This window comes from Ceratotherium simum, chromosome 17 (assembly GCF_057802395.1).
Source record: "Ceratotherium simum simum isolate JZ-2026a chromosome 17, ASM5780239v1, whole genome shotgun sequence".
Classification (NCBI taxonomy): domain Eukaryota; kingdom Metazoa; phylum Chordata; class Mammalia; order Perissodactyla; family Rhinocerotidae; genus Ceratotherium; species Ceratotherium simum.
The window spans coordinates 55,917,645-55,943,378 of record NC_141916.1 but is presented as its reverse complement, the minus strand read 5'-3'; the positions used below and the strand labels follow the sequence as shown (position 1 = coordinate 55,943,378).

Sequence of the window (25,734 nt, the reverse complement as noted above, 5' to 3'; positions counted from 1 at the left end):
ACAGAATTGTTTGATGTGGGAAAAACCCCCACATAGCTGGTCACTGAAGTTTCCACTGTGAGTAGTGCTATGAGTAGACAGAGACACACAGGACAGTTTTTCTCCTTTAGAGGTGCGAAGACAATTCAATGTGGGAAAGAACAGTCTCTTCAAACAGTTGTGGGCCAACAGGGTGTCTATATGCAAAAAGGTGAAGTTGGAACCCTACATACCATACATAAATATTAACTCAAAACGGTCATAGATGTAAATGTAAGAGATAAACTATAAAACTCGTAGAAGAAAACATAAGAGTAAATCTTAGAGATCATGGGTTAGATCACGAATTACTTAGATATGACACCAAAAGCATAAGTGATAAGAGAAGATTGAAAAATTGCACTTCATCAAAACTGAAATTTTCTTTGCTGCAATAATAATAAGAAAGTGAAAAGAACTCACAGAGTGGGAGAAAATATTTGCAAACTACATATCTGATAAGGTACTTGAATCTAAAATATATTATAACTCTTACAACTCAATAATAAAAAGACAACCAAATTAAAAATAAACAAAGGACTCAGACTTTTCCACAAAGAAGATATACAAATGACCAAAAAGCACATGAAAATATGCTCAACATCATGCGTTATTAGAGAAATGGAAGTCAAAACCACAATGAGATAATACTTCACACCCACTGGGATGGCTATCGTCAAAATGACAGACAATGACAAGTGCTGTCCAGGATGTGGAGAGATTGGAGCCCTCATTTATTACTGCTGGCAATGTAAAATGGTGCAGTCACTTTGGAAAACAGTATGGCAATTCATCAAATTGTTAAACATAGAGTTATCATGCGACTTAGCAATTACACTCTTAGTTGTGTACATCAGTGAAATGAAAACATATTCCATCACAAGAACTTGTTCAAGAATATTCATGATGGCACTAGCAATAGCCAAAAAGTAGAAATATCCTAAATGTCCAGCAACTGATGAGTGGATAAACATGTGGCATATTCATGAAGTGGAATATTATTTGACAATAAAAAGAAATGAAGTACTGATATGTGCTATAACTAATGAACCTTGAAAACATTATGCTAAGTGAAAGAAGTCAGTCATAAAAGACCACATACTGTGTATTTCCATTTGTATGAAAAGTCCAGAATATGCAATTCTATAGAGAAAGAAAGTAGATTAGTAGTTGCTTATGGCTGAGGGACGTGTGGGTGGAATGAGTTGGGAAGAAATGGAAAATAACTGGTAATGGGTACAATGTTTCTTGTCAGTGTAATGAAAATGTTCTAAAATTAAATAGTGGTGATGGTTGCTCAACTCTGTGAATATTAAAAAATCCATTGAATTGTACATTTTTAAATGGATGACTTTTATTGTATATGAATTACATCTCAATAAAGATGTTAAAAAAGAAGAATAAGTCAGTGCCTAGCATATGGTAAGCATTTAATAAATGTAAACTATGACTTTAAAAAATGTGTCAAGCACAATTCTTTGTACAGTTTGCCGCCTGTCTATAGTGGTGAAGTAGAGGGTTGTGTCAAAAATGACTGAAGGTCTGGGAACATGGGGAAAGGGTGGTGGCAATGACAGAAAGAAGGCCTCTGGCAAGGAAGCTAATTTGGGGATGGAGCGGAATAGGAGTTCCCTTTGGAGCATGTTGAATGTTCAAATGGAAATATCTACTGAAGATTAATCAAAAGAAATGTTTTATTCCCATATTAGAAGAATTTTTGATAAACAAATATAAAATCTTCTTGCTATTGTGATAAGCAACTGAGAGTTTCCCTTCCTAATGAGTCTGGGGGGGTTGATGAGTTGGTTGATGTAACATGATATACAGTGAAGGAGTAAATTGGAGAGTAATGTTTAAGCAATTTAAAAAAGTAATATGGTTATAAAAAATGGTCTCTTATAGGTGTCTTCTGAAGACATATTCTTCACAACTGCCATCCCTCAGTGTCATTCTCATATTCATGAACGAAGCTCTGTCCATTATACTACGGGCCATCACTAGTATTATCAACCGAACCCCCTCTCGATTGCTGAAGGAGATCATCTTGGTGGATGATTTTAGCTCAAATGGTGAGTAACCTGCTCAAGGAATAATAGTAAAAACAACCATTTATTGACTGTGCTAGAGTGAAAAGGGGTTTTAGCTTAAAGTTTAGGATGCTTTCGGCTTCTCAAGTAGGGAAAAGAAAGGGATCATTTATTGAGGGCCTGTTTGTATTGGGTACATTAATCTTCTCAAAGTCAAGACAGAGGATCCTCATCTCGATTACACAGATGAAGAAACTAAGACTCAAATTGCATGATGAATCAGTGGTGGAACTGAGTCAGGCCCAGGCCTACATGACTCCAAAGCCACCTGTGCCCTTTCCATGCACCATGAGAGATACCTGAGGACTGAGGTAGGGTCCAAAGGAGGATCTCAGACACCAAGAAGAGATCTGGAATCTTTCTCTATGAGGAAAAAATTCTGGGTAATTAAGTCCGGAGAAAAGGGAGATTTGGGTGCTGAGACTTCACGATGACAATGTCTCTTGCACACATCATGCCCTCTCCCCAACCTGGTCTAGCCCACCCAAGAAGGACACATAGAGAAGTGGGAGATAGTGGACCTGAGTCCTCGCTTTATGGATTTCGGAATCCCAGTTCCTCCCTTATAAGCATTATGTCCTTGGGCAACTTAACTTCTCCTTGCTCCCATTTCCTTATCTACAATACATTGATATTGATAATAATAAGTATCTCATGGACTATAACTAGACTTAAATGAGATAATAATGGTAGCTAACACTGTTTGTTCTAAGCACCTTGTATATGTTAACTATTTTAATCATTATAACAACCTATGAGGAAGTAACCACTTTTTTGCCCATTACATAGATGCAAAAAACTAAGGCATAGACTGGTCAAGGAGCTTGCTCAACATCACACAGCTGGTAAGTGACAGAATTGAAATTTGACCATAAACTTCAGAGTCCAGAGCCCTAGTTCTAGCTACTGTGTTCACTGATATAATACATGGATTATGAATAGCATTTAGCACATAGTAACTGCTCAGCAAGTGTTAGGTCTTAGTTTTATTAACTCATGCAAAATATTCCAGATAAATGACTTTTAATCCTCATCTTCCTCCTCTTCTTCATCCTGGTTAATCTCGAAGTAATGTCATTCCTAACTCGCTTTCCTCTTAGCAACTATGTGCAACCAATCACATAGATTATTTTTCAGCTATTTTTTGGTTAGCTATTTCAAATACCTTTTGAAAAAAGGTGCCTCAGAAGTTATGGTAATTTTGCTTTTGTTTCATTCAATGGTTACAACCCTCCACTGAGATTTCCAGTTTTCCATTCACTTTGACCTTGAAGAAATTGCTCAAAATTAGCAGAATTCATGATCCCACCTTCTACCGGGTGGATGCAGTCAAGGATGAACTTCAGAACCTGCTTCTTTTTTTGCCCCGCTTCACCACAGGCTTTTTCATGGGCACTATGGTGGCAACACAGGCAGAAAACAATATGGCAACCTCTTCTGATTACTCTCTAAAAGTGGTGACTGGGTGAGTGTGGGGACTTTCCAACTTGGTTTCCCCCAATGGGAGTAAACATCCTTCAGATCCATTGGCTCTCTTTAACACCTTCAGTTATTGAGTCAGTCACCCTGGAGTGCAGCTGGGAAAATTCTAAAATTGGGCAAATTTTAGTACTGTAGTCATGTAGGTATTGATTCCAGGTCCTGACCACTTCAGGACTCACAAGTCTACTCTCCTTCTGAGAAAGAAACCAGCAAGAATCTCATCTCTTGGTCATGGTGGGAGAGGAGGGAGGTCTTGATAAATCCAATCAAGTACACACATAGCTCTTGAGGCAGCATGGCATGGTGGGTAAGCACAAAATGGGTTCACATCCAGGGTATGCCACTTACTAGATGTGTGACTTGGAAAGTTTCTTGACCTCTCTGTGCCTCAGTTTTTCATTTGTAAAGAGGGGATACTGAAGTGCCTCCCTGATAGGATTCTTTGAGAATTAAATGAATTAATATTATCAATGAATAACACAGAGTTATTTGGTTAGATATTTTAAACACTGCTTAGAAATTTGCCTTCAAGTTGTTTTCAAATATATGAGGAAGTCAACTGGTAGGCTGAGTCAAAGAACAAATACATAGACAGACTTCATAAAAGAGAGCGGAGAGAGGGAAGAAAAGAACTGTATACAATCTGGGAAGAGTGAATACTGTTTGCATAATTTGGGGATAAACTCATTAGCTAGACACTGGCAAAGAGATTAGTCTCTGCATTCTGTCTCAATTGTCCTTGAGTTGACCAAGTAGGAATATCTAAAATAAGACACAATTTCAGTTGCTTATGGATTCTCCAGAAAATCTTGAGAGTTACGTGTGGAGAAGACATTCCATGCTGTCTCTGCAATGTCTGTCCAACAGCACTTCCACCTTAGTTCAGTTAGGTCTGTCCTACTCATTCTCGTAAAAATTTTTCAATATACATAAAACAAGTGTAACAGTGCCTGGCACATTGTAAACAGTATTATTATTCTAAGATAGTTTAACTTCGAGGGAAAGGAGATTAGGAATGGTAACATTAAGCCTAAGGATGGAAGGGAAAAGACAAGTATGCAGTGGAAACGCTAGGTATTTTCTCAGTCAAGGCTGTAGAATTGTTCATCCTAAACTGGAGGTAGTCCAACCACTACTATATAATAGTGTGAAATTATTGTACCACGTTGATTATTGCACTCAGAATTCCTATAGATGTGTGTTTGGTTGGCAGAAGAACTAAAGGCATACTTGGAAGAGAAGATTAAGCTTTACAACCAGAAGTATCCAGGACTACTGAAAATAATACGGCACACCGAGAGAAAAGGTCTGGCTCAAGCTCGCAATGCTGGCAGGGAAGCGGCCACGGCTGATGTGGTCGCCATCTTGGATGCTCATATTGAAGTGAACGTTGGGTGGTAAGGCTCCAGGAGGTTTTCTCTTCTGGGAAAGGGGAGAAAGGAGACATCGTACACAGTACTTGTACCGAATACAAGGCAGGATATTGTGGAAATAGGGAAAGTCAACACCAAACCTTAAACAAAGGGAAGCTCCAAAGACAGAATGATTTTACTCAGGGATTTTGGTTGGCTAAGGAAAGTAGTCTAGTGCTAGAGAAAAAGCAATGGGCTTGGAGTATTGACAACTGGATCTCAACCCTGACTTTGCCAATACTTTGTGACTTTGAATAAGTCACTTCACCTAACTGGACATTTATGTCCTTATCTGTAAAATGAAGAGATCATCTTCTTGGTCTTTCCTAAGGTTTTTCTCAGCCCTGAACTACAGGATACAAAGAGAGCTGTGTTCTTTGGAGAATGTGGAGAATCAGGTAGTAAAGAGATATCATTTTGGAAACAGGGAGAGCCAAGAGATATTGTAAATTCAGGCTGAATACTGATAGTCCGTGTTCACAATAGCTTAGGGGTGGGTACTAATTTTGAGGAATTAATTTCAAATCTGCTCTTGACTTGGGTCAGCTGCTAGCAGCCCCAGCTATCCTGAAAGCTGCAGAGATTCTCTGGACTCGGGAGAGTCCTGCTCACAACCCAGCATAGCCCAAATGAAGAATATGCTCTGTGTCAGGGCAAGGAGCTTGGAGCACCTTTGTCTGCTTTCTTCTGCTGCTTACCCTCATATCCAACCTGGGCTTGTCACACACTCTTCTTCTAGGGCAGAACCTATTTTGGCTCGGATTCAGGAAGACCGCACTGTGATTGTGTCTCCTGTGTTTGACAACATTCGTTTTGACACTTTTGAACTGACTAAGTATGAACTGGCAGTTGATGGGTTTAACTGGGAACTATGGTGCCGCTATGATCCACTGCCAAAGGCCTGGATTGATCTGCATGACGTCACCGCTCCAGTGAAGTAAGTCTGAGTGGGCTCAGGAAACTTGACTAGCACACAGGAAGTCAGGAATGGAAGTTGTGGGCTTTGTTTATCTTTGGTGATAGTAATGGGAGGGGGGTGGGAGAAGTGGAGGAGATGGGGTGAAGGACAGGGGATAGAGGAAAAAAAAAGCTGATCCCAGATAAGAAATCACAGAAGCTTTGCGCTATTTAAAGGCTTTCAAGTAAAATAAAGCAAAGTATATAATGTTTTAGAAAACATTTGGGCCATTTTAAACATTTATCAGGCTATGAAGTAGGGATACCAACATGAAGAATGTGTAATTGCAGTAAAATTTGAGAAGGGTTGTAACAGCACAGTGGGTGAGGGAAGACTACTTGCACTTAGTCCACAATGAGAATTTAGGGAAAGTCTTCAGGATAAGAAGAGGCTTGGGTAGAGTTTCGAAGGCCAAACCATCATTGGGCTTCCTACCCCTCACCTCCACGCTGACCCATTCTTCATTGAGGGGTTAGTAACTCTTGCTGTGTGCTCTACAGGAGTCCTTCCATCATGGGCATCCTGGCTGCCAACAGGCTCTTCTTGGGAGAGATCGGGTCTCTGGATGGTGGGATGCTGGTCTACGGAGGAGAGAATGTGGAACTTAGCTTGCGGGTGGGTATGCTTCCATTCTCGTCATGGGACAAAGCAGAAGGGGAAATAATAGAAGGGTAGCAGGATCTCTGGAATCCTGGAACAAAGCTAAGTGTCATTGGCTCAAGTGGTGGACAAATTCTCATGTTTCCATGTCCCTAGGGGCAGGCAATAGGACCTCTGTAGTAGAGCTTTCTGGTACAGGTCTATATAATCTGGGAGATATGGGTGGGGAGGGTAGAATTGAAGCCCAGCAGAGAGTGACCCTATTTCTGTTGAGGACTCCTGGCATTTTCCAAGCATCTCCTGGGATAAATCAACTTTGGGGCAGATAGCTGTCCTCAAGACCAGTCAAAGAGAAACTGGAATAAGCAGAGGGACCAGGGGACACAGATGTATGGGCAGCCAGCCTGCTCCTGTATGGATGGCTAGAGCAGCTGACATGATGACATAAATTCTTGCTGAGATATAGTCTAGTCTAAGACAAATAGCCAGTGACGTGTTGTACAGAAATGAAATCCTCAAACCAGTTCTAGTTCTGACCAACTTCCTGTCTGTCTGGAACAACACTGGCTTCATACTCAGCAATGATCATTCTTCTCTGCCCCTGACAGCTTCTCATGCTTTCGCAGGTCAAATGAACAGCCTGAATTTTTGTGCTCTGTAAGGGAATTCAGGGTGCAAACTAAGACACCTGGAGAAATCCCAAGCGCAGTTTCCCATTACATCAGTGTGTCAGTTAGATATTGCCACAAAAATGCTGTGTAGCAAACCACCCCAAACTCAGTGACTACAAACAACAATAATTTATTTTCAAAGATCTGCTGGTCCAGCTGGGCTTGCATGGGGCGGCTCTGTTCCACACATGTTCATTCTGAGGCCCATGCTGATGAGACAGCAGCTACCTTGGTAAAGCTCTTCTTATAACGCAATAGAGGGCAAGTGGGACCATGTGAGGCTTTTTAAGGTTTGGAACTAGCACATTATTTCTTCTGCCCTATCTCATTTGTTGAAGTCAGTCACGTGGCCAAGCCCAAAGTCAAGGGGTGGTGGGATATCTTCAGTCTACAATGAAGCCATGAAGAGATGTATGAAGAATTGGGGCCAATAAATTCAACCCATCACAATCAGTTTCGAGCAGGTTTCATGTATAAAAGATCCCTTCCATAGTATCCCTTTAAGCCTCTTCTGTGTAATCAACAGGACTTCATTAGAAGGCCCTGGACCTTGGGTTTGTGGTTGTTCTTGTTAATTTGTCTTTCTTTCATCTTCTATCCTAAAGCTGAAGTCTTAAAAGAGGCAGCATAAAGTAGTGAAAACTACACAGGTGTTGGAGACAGACAGTCCAAATCCTACTACACCACTCGAAAGTTTGTATTGGGCAACATACAAGCCCTCTAAGTCATACCTGCTATATCCAGCACTAGTATGGCGATTGAAACATGGCTTACACTCAGTAGATGGTTAATGATTAAAATAACCATAATAAGGATGTTGGGGTAGCACTGCAAAAAATGCTGGACCTGGGTTCTAATCCTGGCTCTGCTAACTCCTTGTGGACTGAGCTTCTACAAAATGGCTTTTTCCCCCTCCCAGCTCTGAAATTCTGTTTAAGACCTGGTGATCGCTGGTCCGTTGCAGAGTCTGGAAGAACAAGATAATTTTCTGTCTAAAACTTATTCAGGCCTACTCTCTTCAATTTCTTTCCAACTGAGACTGATGACCCTAAAGACGTGTATTATACCCACTTAGGACCCACCCAGGACCCCACATTTATATGTTAACAAGGACTTTGAGTTCTTGTCTGGGTTATACCTTAAGCCACAGTCATTCTTTGGAAGAGAAAACTTTTTTTTTCGTAGTGGTCTTAATCAGTTTTCCCATTTGTGAAATGGGAGAGAAGCATCCTTGTTTTATCTGCGTCATAAGGGTGATGGTGCAGTTAAAATGTAGTAAGTAATTTGAAATGATTTATAAAAATATTAATTAGAATCCTTGTTTGGCTTCTGTGACAGAGGCCAAAATAACAGATTTAAACAAGATAGAAGTTAATTTCTCACTTCCGTAACAGTTTGAACATAAGCAGTTCAGGATTGAGATGACAGCTCCAGGGCGACGGGGCCCAGGACTCTTCCGTCTTGTGGTTCTGCCACACTCAACACCACCCCTGTATTCTAGTCAGTAGGAAGAGACAAGGGGGAGAGAGAGAGCATGCTCTTTCTTTTTGAGGGCTTAACCTGAAAGTTGTGTATATCATTTCCCCTCACATTCTACTGCTGGTCATATGGCCAAATCTACATGCAAAAGAATCTGGGAAATGTAGATTTCAGCTAGTGGGTTATGTAAGCAATTATTCCTTCCATAACTATAGATATAGAGGGGAATAGATATTGGGGGTGCAATTAGTCTCTAACACCAAAATATAAATGCAGAAATAATTATTTTATGCATAGTATTTACCAAAGTCCTAAGATGACCCTAGTTACATTGTGGCTGGAGTTTTCCCACCTACCAGAGCTTCCCATGAATTTGGCTGGAACCCCAATTCCCCAACTTCGGACCCAAAGTTCTTCTCACCATTTCTGAGTTCCTTGCACTTTTCTCTGTTCTCGCCTTCTGCATCTAAGCTGTCTCTCTCTGTTTCCATTCCCCCACCCTGCATGTGAACTCTGCCATTTCAATTTTCACAAGAAATCCTTTCTTTTAACATTTTGTGATTTTTTTAAAATAGACTTTGCTAGAAATGTAGGGAGTGTTGGGGAAGGGTCATTCCTTCTCTTTTCTCGGGTAAAACAGTTCTACCCATGACCAGGTTCCTTGATTTGTGTGTCTGGATGTTTGCCCTTTGAAACCTCTAAGCCCCTGTTAGGATCTATCTTTCTCCAATAATAGATCTTGGAGAACGTCGGAGCTGCATGGAGTGTTTTATTCTGACATCTAGAGGCCACGGCAGTGATGGTGTGCATGGGTGTGTATAAATGGAGAGGGAGTGTTGGGGCTGATGGCTGAGAAGGAGAAACCAGCATTTGTTGGGAACCTTGTGTATTCCTGGCACTGTCAGAGCTTAACACGTGGACTGCCTGGCTTCAGAATCCAGCTCTGTCATTTACTAGCTGGCAAACATGGGCAAGTTACTTAAATGTGGATAACAATAATACCTACACGGTGAGGGTGAAATTCATGAAAAATATTAGGATAGTGTGTGGCACAAAGTAAGTCGCTGTTATTGTAAGCAGAAACTTCTTTCTGTGTGTGTTTCAGAGAGAGAGAGAGAAAGAGAGAGACAGAGTGAGAGAGAGAGAATAGGGGGTCATTTGGCAAGTGGGACTAAATTCAGAGAGTAAAATTTGAAAACTGTTGGTCAAGGATAGTAGTTAACATTATTTTACAAATGACAATCCTGACTTTATCTTTTCACTCAAATTTAAGGTTTCTTGTGCCAAGAGTTAATTTTTCTCCTCTAAATTCCTGTGGGTTGGAAATATCCATCAACTAGGAAAATTGAAGTAACATTGTATTTGGATTTTTAAATGCTGGGCTGCAGAAAATAAAATCTGAAAACAAATTAGATGTAGCCTCCACATGATTCTGAGAACTAACGAGGAGAAATGGAGGAGGCTAATGGAAGAAAAGCTTCGCTTCAAGTTCATAATTGTGGAAGCTGCCGTTTATGATACTTGTTATGCCATTTAGTCCTCCTGACAACCCGAATGACAGGTGTGCCCTTTTGTGGATGAGCCAGTTGAGGTTCAGCGACGGGGAGGGTTTTGCCCTAGTTGCCAGGTGTGCAGTGATAGAGTCAACATTCGAACACAGGTTACTCCTGTGTTCGACTTCAGAGGTTGGCTTTTTGTCACTCTGCTATTTTGGATTTTGTGGAGGTGGTGAGGGAGGGGAATCTGTGCATTCAGAAGTGGAGGAAGAAATGAAAAAATTTTGAAAGTCAGATAAGGGGACTGACCGCTCAGGTGATTAACTGAACCAGCAGGACATAAGTTGCTCACCCTCATCTCATGGGCTCACCTGGGCATGAGTGCAATAGGTTGCTAATCACCACCAGATGAACTAATTATCTCCCAGGAACTGCAACTCACTTGGGCAACTATGAAGAGAAGACACTGGAGCCATTATATTTTACAATAATGTCGTTAGATAGTTCTATCATCTATTGGGATAAAGACCATATTTTTAAGCCAAATATTAGAATGTATGGTCTGATAAGTATGTTTGTACTCATTAGGATGACAAGGGAGAATATTTATAATTAAATCATAAGTCATGGTATCTCTTGGTCAAAAATTACCTGTGTTTGGGGCCAGCCCAGCCCGGGGCTCACAGGTTTGGATCCCGGGCGTGGACCTATGCACCGCTCATCAAGCCATGCTGTGGCAACATCCCACATACAAAATAGGGGAAGATGGGCACAGATGTTAGCTCAGGGTTAATCTTCCTCAGCAAAAAGAGGAGGATTGGCAATAGATGTTAGCTCAGAGCCAGTCTTCCTCACACACACAAAAAAACAAAACATTACCTATATTAGTTATCTATTGCTGTGTAACAATATTATCACTTAGTGGCTTAAAGCAAGACACATTTATTATCTCACAGTTTCTGTGGGTCGGGAGTCCATGCCTCTCTTAGTTGGGTCTCTGTAGTCAAAGTGTTGGCCAGGGCTGGGTTCTGTCTAGGATTGACTGGGGAAGGATCTGCTTCCAAGATCATGTGTTTGTTGACAGCATTCAGTCCTTTGAAGTCTTCCAGACTGAAGAAGCATTCAGGTTTTTGCTGGCTATCAGTTGGAAGCTGCCCTTAGTTTCTTGCCCTCTCCATGTGGTGGCTCACATCATGGTGGCTTGCTTCTTCAAAGCCAGCAAGACAGCCTGTCTCCTAGAAAGATGGACACTGCAATCTTATGTAATGTAATCACACTCACGTAATCGTGTATATACTGCTACCTCTGTCATAGTCTATTGGTTAGATGGAGATCACAAGCCCACACTCAAGGGGATGGGATCAGGGAAGGGCGTGAACATCAGGAGGCAGGGGGCCACCTAAGAATCTGTCTACCACATTGCTTTACATCTAGCATGCAGGACAGAGAGGAGTGATGGGAAGCTAAGTCCAGTGAGATTGGCTCAGGACATGGTGCCTCAGGATTTTGGCACTTTCCTTGGGGATAAAGGAGCAGGGGAGCCCCTCCTTTGGTCCATTCAGGAGGACTTCTTGAAGGAGGTAGGATTTCTGGAACTGTCTGAATGACAGGAAAGAAGCAGTTTGGTAGACTTCTATGGAAAATTGTTTTAGATAAGTAGATTGGGAGGCAACATAGAGATGGGAGTGGGAGGACTGAATTTACTTTCTTTAAAAAATGGTTCCAAAATGTGCCCTCTGTGAGTCAAGAAGCTATGCCACTTATTGGCCATGGGGCCCAGCTGCCCAGGTGATTTTTTTTTCTTCTCTTGCAGGTGTGGCAGTGTGGAGGGAGAATCGAGGTCTTGCCTTGCTGCCGGGTTGCTCACCTAGAAAGACACCACAAGCCCTATGCCTTGGATCTGAGTCTTGTCTTGAAGCGCAATGCTCTGCGAGTGGCTGAAATCTGGATGGATGAGTACAAAGATATGGTCTACTTCGCCTGGAACATACCTCTCCAGGTCCGTCATGGAAATGAACAGAAGCAGAGAAGAACAAAGGCGGGGGAGGTGGTGGTAATGGTGGGAAATGAGAAGGATAGAGCAAAAGTGCCATCCCAGCCCTAAAGAATTAGAGTAAAGTCTTGATGGTGTAATGATAAGGACGCTTAGCATTTAGGTAGCAATACTGTGTTCCAGGCACTCATTAATCATTACAACGTAACTATGGGGTGGGTTTTATTTTTACTATTCTAAGTTTACAGAAGAAGAGACAGAAGCACAGAGTTGAAAGGAACTCGTTTAAGGTAACAAGGTAGTAAGCATCAGAGATAAGATTCAAACCAAGGAATCTTCTAGGTTCTACGTTCTTCATTCATCATCTATACTGGGAGATTCCTTGCAGGGGAGGGTTGGACATCAGGAATTCACTCTCTTAAGAGAATGTAAACATGGCAAGTGGGATGTGGGATGTAGGAGTAGTGACTGTAATCCTGTTGGACACACATGAATGAGGATGGCCTTCTTGGTTAAGGCCACATCTTTTGCCCCAGCTGCCCGAGGTGGCTGATATGCTGTCTTCTGTTTCTGAACTGTGGCTCTGGGCTCAAGCATTCTTTTACTTTGATTCCACACGGATATCACTTCTAGAAAATCTCCTTTAACCTCCAAATCTTGCTGCGAGAATAGTCCTTTTTAAAGCCTTTTCTGGCCAGCATGAGGAGTATTTTGTGCCTTATTGATGGAAATACTATCTCAAACAGGAGCAGTCTGCATCAGCTTGCTAATGACAAGAAATAAACCTGAGTGACCCCACTACACAGGCCTTGCAAGTACCTTTGAAACAAGCAGAGATTTCTAAGGTCAAGCTTTTTCCACTTTCCCTGGAAAACTGTAAATTATCAAGGTTACCTTACAAGCTGTCAGGAGAACACTCAGTTCCCTCTTGCGTCGTCCATACCCTTTGGTGGAGTCAAGGACATTTCAAGACACAGAAACTCTCCATGTTTTATTCACAGAACTCCGGAATTGATTATGGAGACATTTCTTCCAGAATGGCGCTCCGGGGGAAACTGAAATGTCAAAGTTTTGACTGGTATCTGAAAAATGTTTATCCAATCCTGAAGCCAATCCACAACATTGTGGGCTACGGAAGAGTATGTATTATGAAATTGCAATTTTAAATGTTTGACTATAAAAGACAAATGAGACCTGAATCACGTGACTGCCCAAACAAGGGTTCCCAAAACCCATCCTGCCCAAGATGCCCTTCCTACCCTCCTTCCTCGACTTTTTGCCCTTGGACCCCCTCGGTTTCCTCTCATCTCCTGCTCCCCAGTCCCCATCTCTTTTTCTTCTCTCTGCCTCTGGTTCCTTATTGCAAACGGCAGCCCTTGCTCTCACCCTCTCGTTTCTCAGCCAACCAGGGTGTTTGGCCTTTCTCACCTGAATGGGGGCATAGGTGCCCCTTCTCTGTGTGTGCTGTGGTGGTCTGAGGAGGTGGGTGTTCCCAGGAAGTGGATATCGTAGTAGCACGTCACTTCAGCATTTGTCTAGTGCTTGGAAAATGGCTGGCAGGATCCCAACCCCCTGCTCCCTTTTGGCTGGTAATTTCTGGCACCCTTGTAGTACTGGGAAGATACAAGGCCTGGGGAGGCTTGAAGGCCCTCTTTCTCTGCCTCTTTCTAATAGCGTTGTCATCTGTTTTTCCCCTTCAGCTGAAAAACTCATTGGATGAAAATGTCTGCCTGGATCAGGGACCTATTTCAGACAACACCCCCATCATGTATCACTGTCATGAATACAATACACAGGTATCTTCCACAATCTTCCCTGCCCGGACAGAGTGAGTCTATTGTGACTCAGCCCTGGGCAACCTTTGCCAGATTGGGACTCAGTGTTAGATGATATGGGGGCAGGAGCTGAGCATCCTGGGTAATGGGTAAGGATGAAACCCAAACCTCTACTTGTAACCAAGCACTTCCATGCAATAACCTCCAATCCCTTCCTCTTCTCCTCCTCCCACTGCCCCTTGTATGCCCTGGAATGTGGACGGGTGACGTTACCTGTGGCTTCTTCTGTAGAGAAGGAAACAGGGCTAGAGAAGAGAGAGGCTGAATGGAAGTCCTTCTATGAGATAGAAGAGACCCAGCACCACTGGAGGATGCAGCCAGGGGACTTTTTTTCCCTGAGACTATTCACATCTATCATGTTACTTTGCATGTTGCCCTCACAGGAACCTTTTGAGGTGTGCAGGGTAGATAGCATTTCCACTTGACAGATGAAAAACTGAGATACAAAAACAACCTAGTTGCCCAAGCTCGCTGAGCAAGGCAGCGTCAGATTTGAAATGTTTCCTGACAATAGACCCATAGCTAGGGTCTATAGTGACAGCTTCTGAAGTTCAGCTGTGGTTTTTTCTTTTTTTTCAAAGATAAGCTCCATCATCCACGCAAGTCATGGTTCTGGTGGAGCCCTTGCACAGAAGGAAGCAGGATAGTGCCCCCTCCTCGTGTCTGGTCTTCTTCCTAGAATCAAGTGGGGGTTGGGGAGAAAGAAGAAGAGGCACCTCCTCGTTACCCAGGAAAGTTCCATGCTCCTCTGGGCAATTGAGTGTCTAGGGGACCCAAGAGCAGTCTCCATGCCCTCTATAAGGTCAAGGGCCTCCTCACTGACTGTGTCTATGGAAGGTCCCTTTGCTCTCTTTCAGAATGTCTACTACCACCTAACAGGGGAATTCTATGTGGGACCACTGATTGCAGAAGCATATACTGATGATCGCTGCCTCACAGACCCTGGTTATGGGGAGAAGGCCATGTTAAAGCCATGTTCCAAGGCAGCCAAAAATAACCTGCACATATATTGGGATTTTAAGCCAGTAAGTGATGTGATTTTAAAGGATAGGTATATTCAAATATAGTCTGAGAGGTTCAGATTTGATTTGATAGTGTTTTAGAAAGATTAATTTTGTGGCAGCATGTAGGGAAAAGACTGGAAACAGGGAACTGGGCAGGAAACACTGAGTCTGTTGACTAAGGTGAGGTGGTTAAGAGAAAGAAATATTGGAATCTGTTATTGCTTAACAGTTAAGGATTTGAGTTCAAATCCTAGCTCAAGTTACCTTCAGCGATTTTCTTCCCCTCTCTGAGACTCAGTTTCCTCATCTGTAAAATGGAGATGATATTATCTACTTTAGGACTCTGTTGAGAGGATTAAATGAGATAATGCATGTAAAGTATTTAGCACAGTGCCTGGCACATGGAAAATGTTCAATAAATATTAGCCATTGCAATTAGCTTTATTATTAATGATAATCAGAGAGTCTGGAGCATTGGGCTAAAATTTGGCAGGGACTAGTATAAAAGCCCTGACTTTAACTTCAACATCAATTGACTAGGAACAGGGTGGAAGGAATATTGCAGAATTCACGTGACAATGATGTGAGGGTTTTTTCTGACCACAGTCTACGTGATTTTGCCCTGTGATGGGGCTGCATTCTTAAGCCACATTGACAGGAATGTTGTGTCTTAATGGAGGGAAGTGATGCTTTGTCTGTGAACATATCTCTGAGCATGTTGTTGTGTGTCAGGTTCAGAAGCCACATTTTTAGAGATGTGGGCAATATAGCTCAGTAATTCCTAACTTAAAGCTAATAACCCCTTTGAGAGTCTGCTGCTAGCTATGGACCCTCTCCAGGAAAACATGTATATACACCTATGTACACTATTTTGCTTACAATTTCAGAGGGTTTTTGGATCATAGATTAAGCCTTTTTGAACTAGACAATGTCAGTGAGAAGAAGGAGGAGGGTAAGTCCTGTCTCCCTGCTCTAAGCTCCAGGTATAGGGAACTACATGTAATTCTATGAAAAGTCATGCTCCCTCTTATCTTAGGCCCTTTTGTACATGTTGTTCCCTCTCTTCCCACCTCTTCACCAGGCCAACTATAAAGTATTCCTCTGGCCTTAGATATTGTCTTCTTCGAGAAGCCATCTGTGACTCTGCAGGACTAGGATGGGTGATTCTTCTGTGCGTTCTCAGGGTCCCTCCTAAAGGCCTTGTCTCACTCTCTTCTAATTGCCTCCTCACTTGCTTCTTTTCATCCCTAGACTGTGTGCTGAAGGGCAGGGCCTGGGTTTTGTTTGTTGTTTTCTCTCTAGTATCTAGCACAGTGCCTGGAATATTGCAGGCATGCAATAAATGGTTGCAGAGCAAATGAAAGATTGGTAGACCTGGAGGTCTACCTGGAGGCCTAGCTTGGAGAGGTAGACCTAGAGAAAAGACGATGTTGCCTTCATAAGGAAGAGGGGGTAGACTTGTTCAGTGTCTACTGGAGGGCAGAACTGAGACTGTGGTTGGAGATCAAGGAGGCAGACTGACTTAACGCAAGGGGCAGGGGGAGGAATTTCTAATAATCTAACAGCTTAAGCTGTCCTACAAAGGAATGGGCTACCTAGCAGGTGGTGAGCTCTCTGTCAATGGTAGTCACCAAGCACAGTGTGTTTGAGCATCTGGCAGGCCTAGTGTGCTAAATGTGAGTTTTTGGTGTCCTTAATGGTATCTTTTGTGTGCAGAAAATATGATTACAGCTTTACTTTGGTTTAAAAATTTAATATTCAATTTATTAAAGTTATAAGTAAAGAACTCTAGTTTTTCTTTAAGCTTTTATGTTCAGCTTACAAATCTTATTTTATCTATAAACGTAGCAAGTTTTAACAGTCTTTTTTTTGTTTCTAATCTGTATGACTTTTATTTATTTTTCTTGCTTTATTACATTGGCTAGAATTTCAGTACTACATTGAATAAGAGTGGTGAGAGTGGATGTCCTTGCCTGGCTCCCAAATGTAGGAGGAAAGCATTGAATCTTTCACTATTAAGTATAATATTAGTTGTAGATTTTTTGTAGATGCTTCTTATCAAACTGAAGTATTTTCCCTATATTTCTCACTCGCTAAGAATTTTTTTTATCATGAATGTGAGTTGGATTTTTGTCAAATCATTTTTCTCTGTCAATTGATATGATTATATTTTTTCTTCTTTAGCTTGTTGATATGATGGATTACATTGATTAATTTTCAAATGTTGAACCAGCCTTGCATACTAGAAAGAAATCACACTTAGTCATGGTGTGTACTTCTTTTCATATTTTTTTGGATTTGATTTCCTAGTTCTTTGTTGAGGATTTTTCTGTCTAAGTTCATTAGAGATAATGGTCTGCAGCTTTTTTTTTTTTTTCGATGCTATCTTTGGTTTTAGTATCAGGGTAACATTGGCCCATAAAGTGAGTTAGGAAGTGTTCTTTCTTCCTGTTGATAAAATTTGTCTGGTTGACAAAAATTACAGAATAGACCAATTTCTGGAAGAGGCATTTTCTGGAAGAGATTTTCAGAAGAGATTGTCTTAAATTAATGTTCATCCTTCTTTAAATGATTGGTATAATTCTCTAGTGAAACCATATGGGCCTGGAGATTTCCTTTTCAGGAGCTTTTAAATCATGAATTGAAACATGTTTTTAATGGTCCAGGGCTATTCAGATTATTTATGTCATGTTGATTGCATTTTAGTGGTTTATGGTTTTGAGGAATTGGTCCATTTCTTCAAATTTATGAGTATAAAGTTATTTGTAGTATTTTATTTATTTATTTATTTATTATTTACTTATGTCTGCATTTATTTATATTGAGATATAATTGACATATAACGTTATCTGACTTTCAGATACAGAATTTAATATACATAATTTATGTATATATTGAAAATGATCACCACAATAAGTCTAGCTAGCATCCATCACCACACATAGTTATAGAATTTTTGTTTCTTGTGGTGAGAACTTTGAAGATCTACTCTCTTAGCAATTTTAAAGGGGATTTTACAATTTAACAAATTTTCTTAAACATTACATACTGTATTTATAAATTCAATACATTAAATTTTGTTTCTTAAGAACTCAATTATCTCACTTTAAATTGAATGATTCTTAAGTTCTCTTAAATGTCTCAAAAGTGTTTGCAATCTAGTAAACTTTTGACATAAAATCACAAATTTAATTATTCAATTACACATTTTTAAATTGGTATCACAAGGTTAATCTGTAAGAAAATTTTTCTTAAACATAGCAAGTACTTAAAAATAGTAAATATATGCAGAATCTTTAACAAATACATGTGTTTGATTTCCTTAAAATCTATACTTTGTCCTAAATCTCCAGGGAATGAAAGATACTACTTATGCTAAAGAAACAATTATGACATCCCAAACATTTTGAAGGTTGCCTTTCCAAGAGAATTTGGGAAGATTGTTTTCTCAACTGGGTGAAGTTGCTGATAGAATATGGATTTTGGCTGGACATGAGATCTGGAGCTGCAGAACACCAGGGGAATTGTACCCACCACTCTGATGTCCAGGCTGGGTCTCTTTTTGTGGTCACTATGTCAAGAATTCCAAAAGTTAAAGAGGGAGGTGATCATGTAGCTCATGGTGTATTACCTGATTTTAAGTCAGTTTTAAGTCAATTCATTCTATCTAAGCCTTTCATATTCATCTTTTCTCTTAGGACCACAATTCTTTCAGATATGAAAATAATATTCAGTTGAATGTTGGGTCCCTTTGGTGCTCTATTTACTTTGTAGACACAACTTAACATTCACTATACTAAAAAATTACCAAAGATATTCTCCAGAATTGATAAAGAAGTAAGACTAGATAATCCCTTTGTTTTCCTTCAATTTCATGATTAATATTTTGAGTCAACCAGAAGAGGTTATGACCTCTGAAGACCACAAGAGAGATAGTACCAGTGACTGAGAAGGGACCCAATTTGAAGAGAGAAGGCCTATTGGCAACATCTAGATTTTGAGATGAGGAGCATAGAATTGAGAGTAGCAATTGCAGCCTTGCAGGACATTTGGTATTGTCCAAAATGTCCATAAGACATTTGGTCCATCTCTAAATGTCCTTGACATTTGGTCCTGTCAAAAACATCCATGAGCATATTTGGTCCATACCAAATGGTTTGGAACAGGACCAAATATCAAGGACCTTTTGGCATGGACCCAATGTCTCCATGGACATTGTGGATGAGACCAAATATGACCAAATACGTTGCTGGTGGGCATAGTTCCAGAAAGCAATTTAGCTCTCTATAGGAAAAACCCTGACACTAATCAAAACCCCACAACTGATTATACCTGTTTTTAAGGTACTAATTCTCTTTTAAGATAATATCTTAATTTAAGAAATAGTATAGAATGTAGGTCAAGATAATATAGAAAATATCTTAATTTTTATCATAACAAAATATTAGGAAATTTTAAATGTCCAACAGGAGGGGCGATTTTTATTCATCCTTTGAACTGAATATTATATAGCCATTCAAATTATATTATCAAAAATGTATTTTCAAAAAATTAATGAAATTGGAAAATGCACATGATATAATGTTAAATTTAAAAAGCAGGATACAAAAACTGTATATACAATGTTATCTCATTATGAGTGCTTCTGACTTTTAAAATATGTTTTCCAAGTTAATAAAATGAGCACATATTCCTTTTATAAAAGGGAAAAAGAAACAAAAACAAAAATCCTTTAAAAACTGGCAGACAACACCCCTCAAATAAAGACCAAGCCAAAAATATATAAGATCCAGATGAACACAATGTAAAAGACACCAGAGGAGAGGAGTCTGAAGAGGAATACTGCTAGCACACGTGTCACATGGAAGTGGAGAGAAAATCGACTTTGTCCAGAAGGTCACAACAAATTATAATAGTCAAGATTTATTGAGTACATATTATGTACCAGGCACTGGGTTAAACATTATCTAATCTAGTTCTTACATAAATCTCATAAGAGAGGTATTATCATTAGCTCTACTTCACCTATGAAGTAATTAAAGCATAGAGAAGTCAAATAGTATTCTCAAGGTCACACAGCATAGAAAATGTCCAGAATTCAAACACAGAATCTTATCCACTATTTGTTATTGCCTCTCTGCTTGAGAAGTTTGATTCTGAAAGGGAGAAAAACACTGAATGTTGGTTGAAGAGAATGGTAGAGTTAAGGGATTTTTCCCGCTCTAATATTGGGACATTTGGATATGTTTAAAGCCAATAGAAAAGGAATCTGCCAAGAGGGAGAAATAAAAGAAGGATATTAGACAGGAAGAGTGTTTCTCAGCATCAAGGATGGCTGGGCCCAGAGCCCAGGGGGCTGCTGGCAGTAGAGGCAAAACCAGGGCAGCTCTGTTGAGCCCATCCATGAACAGTGTCCCGAGCATTGCTCGTGGCATTCAGGTGAGGGGCTAGATTGACTGGAAGCGTGGTCTTCTTGACAAAGTGAAAACTAAAGGCATTTAGTGAAAGTGAGCGTCAAGGGTGGGGACCGAGGGATAAAGCGTGCTGAGGAGACCTGGACGAGGAACCCTGAGGAGTGGGCCAATTCTGCAGCCAGGCTGCTGCAGGCACGTTTGTGGGCCAGGCCTGCTCGGTGGGTGGACCCTTTCCAGGAGCGCTCTGTGGTCTGGAAGTGGGGCCAAGAGAGGAGCAGTGGGGGTGACAGGAGGAGTTCAAGGAGTGGGAGGGCGCCTTGAATGACTAAAAACGCTGGATGGGCGCACCTGGGGAGGTGGGGGCAGAGGGAGTGCAGTGTGGCCAGGGGCAGGCGAATTTTGGGGAGCAGGGTTGTGGGGGCAGTTTGTGATTGGAAGAGATGAGAGGTGAGGGGGCGATGATTAGAGGGGGAGCGGGGATTTGGACATGGACCTGCAGCCCTGCTTGGTGTGAAAACACTTGGTGGCAGGTTTTCTGAAGTGGAACAGTGAGATCAGGGTTTCTCTCTAGACGTCCAAGTGGAGGCTGTGAACTTAGGATGATAATGGAGGGCGGGCTGTAAAGGGAAAACAACTTCATCCAGGCACTAAACTCCATTAGGCAAGTGATCTGCAAAGAATGGAGAGGGATGTGGGGAGTGGGAGGGCTCGGAGAGGAGGACAGACCCAGGACAGATGGCATGAGCCTCTGATGTTGATCTGAGGCGATAAGGAGGAAGAGCTCAGGAGGGTTGGAGATGACACATGAGAACAAAGAGAAGGATGACCCTTCCTCCCTCTTCCCCCATTAGAATGGGGAGAGGCAGAGATGAACTCACATTTTCTGCACATCTTTCATGTCAGCACAAGATCCTCAATAAATATTAACATTACTTTTAACTCTAATATTAACTCTAAACCCATTTTATGGATGAGAAGATTGAGACGTTAGATAATTTGCCCAAGGCCTCTCTGTTTGTGTGTAGTGGAACAGGGATACAACCCAGACTCTAGCTCTAAGCTCTATTCCCAGCAGTAAACCTTGGTGAAGCCCCCACAACAGGAGAGGTAGGAACTGCGCCCCAGAGTGGTGGAGAAAGTAGGCTGAGATTCCTGAATGTAGCTTCTGCTCAGTCCCACCACAGCACCTCACTGAGGAGGGAGGGAGAATCCTCATGGGTCTCATGGGCTCAGGGGTGAAGACGTGGAAAGGAAGGCCAAGTAGAGAAGGGCCACGGCTCTTTCAAGATGCATTATGTCTTGCCAGTCAATGCTGACCTGTTGCTTCAGTCTCAGGAGAGGCAGATGATATCATAGGAACTCAGCACAGCATCACTTAGTCCCAGACCTGTGGTTAGTTTGCCAGGGGGCTGCGTAGAGAAAGCACTGGTGATCTAATTTTACACTTTGCTTCATTTTCTCCTCTGGATGCAGAGGAATGAGAGACCCGTCAAGCATGTCTCTGAGCACAGCAGGGCGAGTAGGAGCAGGGGAGGTGATGCACTACAAGGGCATTTCAGTACCTTGACTCTGTCTCTCCTCCCATCCAGGGAAGAGCTGTCATAAACAGAGCCACTAAACGATGTCTGGAGATGAAGAAGGACACTTCAGGTGTCTATAGGCTTGTACTGCAGACCTGCACCTCACAAGTGTGGACAATACAGTATACCGTCCGAAACTGGGGGTCAAACTAACATCCAGTGATCCCCAGAGAGCCTGGCTTTGGGACACCAGTTCTTGCCACAGGAATGGCTTCTATTCTCAATGCTGCTCAAAGTGGGAGAGGGTGAGAGAAAGAAAGGATGCGTGCATGTGTTTACTGTGACTTCAGCCTGCAACACACAGGATGTGGGGAGGTGAGGTCTGTGCCTGTGTCGGGGTGTCCCCGCTGGGGAGAGGTGAGGAGACTACGATGCTTCGTCCCAGCTTCCCTTGGAAGGTCATGATATATATCAAATGCCATTCTTGGAAACTCCTTGAAATAACCACCATCATCTGGCTGTTATGTGGGGAGAGAACCAGGAGGATGGAAGTTTAACTTCTGCCAATGCTGTTTAGTCTCATTCCTGACAACTACCATTGCCATCTGCCCCACACCTCCTCCCCCAGCTCATCTGCTCTGAGACTCTCCAGATTGCTTTGGGGCTGCTCCACGGGAGAGGCTGGGTCATCATCAGGCTGGCAGTATGACAACCATTAGGAGGCACCAATTCTCTGTAGGCGTGTCGCTGCTCCTACTTCTCCTTTCTGGACTATCCTGAAAGATGCAGCAAACAGATAAGTCATTTAAAAAAAATTCCTCCATTCATCCCCCCACAGTAGTTTTATTTGGATTACCCAATGTATCCCATACCAAAGAGACTGCAGAGGCTGAGGGTAAGAGAGAACACACGTCAACTAATCAGAGCTCCTCACACCGAACAGAGAATGGTAGAAAAGTCCAGGTCCAGCTGAATCTTTCTCTAAGTAGCTTATAACATTTAATAGACTTGATTACATATTTCCTTCTACTATCCCTGAAAATTATGGAGAAAATGAGGCTTGAAACAGAAGGGCATCATTTATTGGGACACAAAAAGGGATTCTAGGCAAAAACTTAAAAGAGGTCTTTACTGCTGTCCTCTGGACAAATCCTTTCCCCTACTTGGTGAGTTGGGAAGAGATGTCTGGGGCTGCCAGATTTGACAAGGCCTTGGAGGTTGGTGGGAGTGGGCACTATGGTGGGAGCAGAGGCAGGATGACCCTGTGTGTTGTGTGTGTGTGTGTTGTGGGCTCACCTTTCAAATATGTGCTCACAGGGCTCCTTCTCCAGAGGGCCACTTCTTCCTCTTAATCTCACATCAGGGCTACTTGGGTATAATTCTGGGAATCATCAGGCATCCTTTAGGCATTAGGCAGGCAAGACACTAATAATTTAGCACAGAATTAAATTGGCTAAGAATTTTTAAAATAAGCATTTAGAAGTGTACAAGTTATAAGTATACAGCTTGATAAAATTTTCACAGTGAATCCTCCCAATCAAGAACTAAAACATTACCACAGATAAGATTTTATGATGAAAAAATTAAGGAACAGGATAAATGTTAAGCAAATGTATGACTTCTAGCTTCTGCCTAGCAAATTAAAGGGAAAAAGCAATTCATAGCAAAGTTTTTAAAAAAGCATGTACCCAGTGGAAAATTGGGCAAAAGACACAATATTCTTAAACATATGAAAAGATGTTTAACCTCATTCATAGTTAGAGAAGTACAAATTAAAACTGTACTGAAATCATTTTTCACTTAAACTGTTGAAAATTAAAAAGTACGACAGCACAATCTGTTGGCAAGGTTGTGGGAAACAGGCAATCTCATACTTTGATGGTAGGGATGTAAACTGGTGTAGTCCTTTTGGAGAGATATTTGGCAAATATCCCTCTAAAAATACTGTATGTGCATTTTCTATTTGTGCCAGTAATTTCACCTCTAGGAATTTACACCTCGAAAAATAAGAAAATAGTATATACAAAGTAATTACTTGCAGTATTTGTTGTAATAGTAAAATGTTGGAAACAAACTATATGCTTAGACATCAGGGAGCGCCTGAATACATCCACACAATGGAGTACTATGCAGCTATAAAAAAGAATGAGGACCATTTCTTTGAACTGATATGGAGTGATTTCCAGTGTGAAAAAAGGAAAATAACATCTATGCTATGCAACTTTTAGGTAAGAAATAAGGGGAAGATATATATGTATTTGTTCATTTCTGCAAAATGAAACATAAGGATAAACCAGAAACTAATAGATTGGTTACCAACAGGTAGCGGTGGTGAGGAACAGGGTGAAAAGAATTGGGTATAGGAAGAGGATAGAAGTGATACAGGGGGACGTTTCTGAAAATATACATTTTTTCTATAATTTAGACTTTTGGAAACATGTTATATTTCATATGCTCAAAACATAAAAACATAAAACCCACAAGGATAGAGGGAAACTCAAAATGGAATACAAAGATAAGTGAACCTAACTATATTTCTCTATTTTATTTTTTTATTTTTTTTTGTGAGGAAGATCAGCACTGAGCTAACATCCATGCTAATCCTCCTCTTTTTGCTGAGGAAGACCGGCTCTGAGCTAACATCTATTGCCAAGCCTCCTCTTTTTTTTTTTTTTTTATCCCCAAAGCCCCAGTCGATAGTTGTATGTCATAGTTGCACATCCTTCTAGTTGCTGTATGTGGGACGCGGCCTCAGCATGGCCGGAGAAGCGGTGCGTCAGTGCGCGCCAGGGATCCGAACCCTGAGCCACCAGTAGCAGAGCGCACGCACTTAACTGCTAAGCCATGGGGCCGGCCCTATTTCTCTATTTTAAATGAGTACACACTCACTCTGAGCACACTTAGCATCCAGCATTCAGATCTTGGTTTCTAAATATTTTCCAGTAAAAGAAATTAGGGCTCCTTGGAGAAAGAGCTGATTCTAAGGCTGGAGAACTGGGACATTTTCTTATGCTAGAAAATAAGGAACTGCTCAAAGAACCATGGGGATGTGTCACAAACTACATTTGCCAGGTTTAAGGGGCTCCATCTGGCCAAATCTGGGCCAATTTGAGCATTAAAATAAGTAATGATTTCATTATATAGATTATAAGCCATAAAATAAAATAAGAATCCATGAGTCCACACCAATAAACGAATGGATGGACGCATGGATGAATGAATGAATGAACAGATAGGGAGAAGTGAAAGCTCTTTTTTATAGTAGAATGCCAAGTGAAAAAATGTAGGAAGAATTATGGAATTAGAAAATTATTCAGCAACCCACATAGTTAAAATTGTTTCAGGCAAGGATCATCAATGGGTGCTGAAACTAATGGTTGATGAGGAACAGGCTATATTCATAATATCAAAGTAGCTCCCAGAAGATATTTATTAACTACAAAGGGAAAATTGTAATTTCATGGTGGAAAAACCTGTCAGATAACATCTCAACCAGTGATCAATGTTAACGTCACCAGTTTCTGGACAAATGGACGTCGTGTGCCTCCTGATACGATGCACTGAGAAGAATACATCATTTCTATGGCATTCCTGCCCCAAATACAGAATCTGAGTCTATAATCTTGAGGAAACATCAATTAAACCCAAACTGAGGGACATTCTTCAAAATAAAATGGTCTGTACGCTTCAAAAATGTCAAAGTCATAAAAGACAATAAAAAAGACTGAGGAACTGCCCCAGACTGAAGGAGACCAAAGAGACACG

General features: G+C 41.3%; 1 protein-coding gene and 1 pseudogene across 1 annotated transcript in view; one reads left to right on the top strand and one right to left on the bottom strand.

The window, feature by feature from the left end:
• GALNT8 (polypeptide N-acetylgalactosaminyltransferase 8) overlaps positions 1-22,208 on the top strand; it is a 45,774-nt gene extending 23,566 nt beyond the window's left edge. Inside the window, exons 4-12 of the mRNA XM_004438833.3 lie at positions 1,921-2,087; positions 4,801-4,984; positions 5,739-5,936; positions 6,458-6,572; positions 12,017-12,202; positions 13,198-13,335; positions 13,897-13,992; positions 14,889-15,056; positions 22,039-22,208. Coding sequence (XP_004438890.1) covers positions 1,921-2,087; positions 4,801-4,984; positions 5,739-5,936; positions 6,458-6,572; positions 12,017-12,202; positions 13,198-13,335; positions 13,897-13,992; positions 14,889-15,056; positions 22,039-22,182 — 1,396 coding nt within the window. The 3' untranslated portion in view covers positions 22,183-22,208. The remainder of the gene's footprint in view (positions 1-1,920; positions 2,088-4,800; positions 4,985-5,738; positions 5,937-6,457; positions 6,573-12,016; positions 12,203-13,197; positions 13,336-13,896; positions 13,993-14,888; positions 15,057-22,038) is intronic.
• Positions 3,129-3,498, bottom strand: LOC106803210 (large ribosomal subunit protein eL22 pseudogene; annotated as a pseudogene).
• Positions 22,209-25,734: the final 3,526 nt, after the last annotated feature.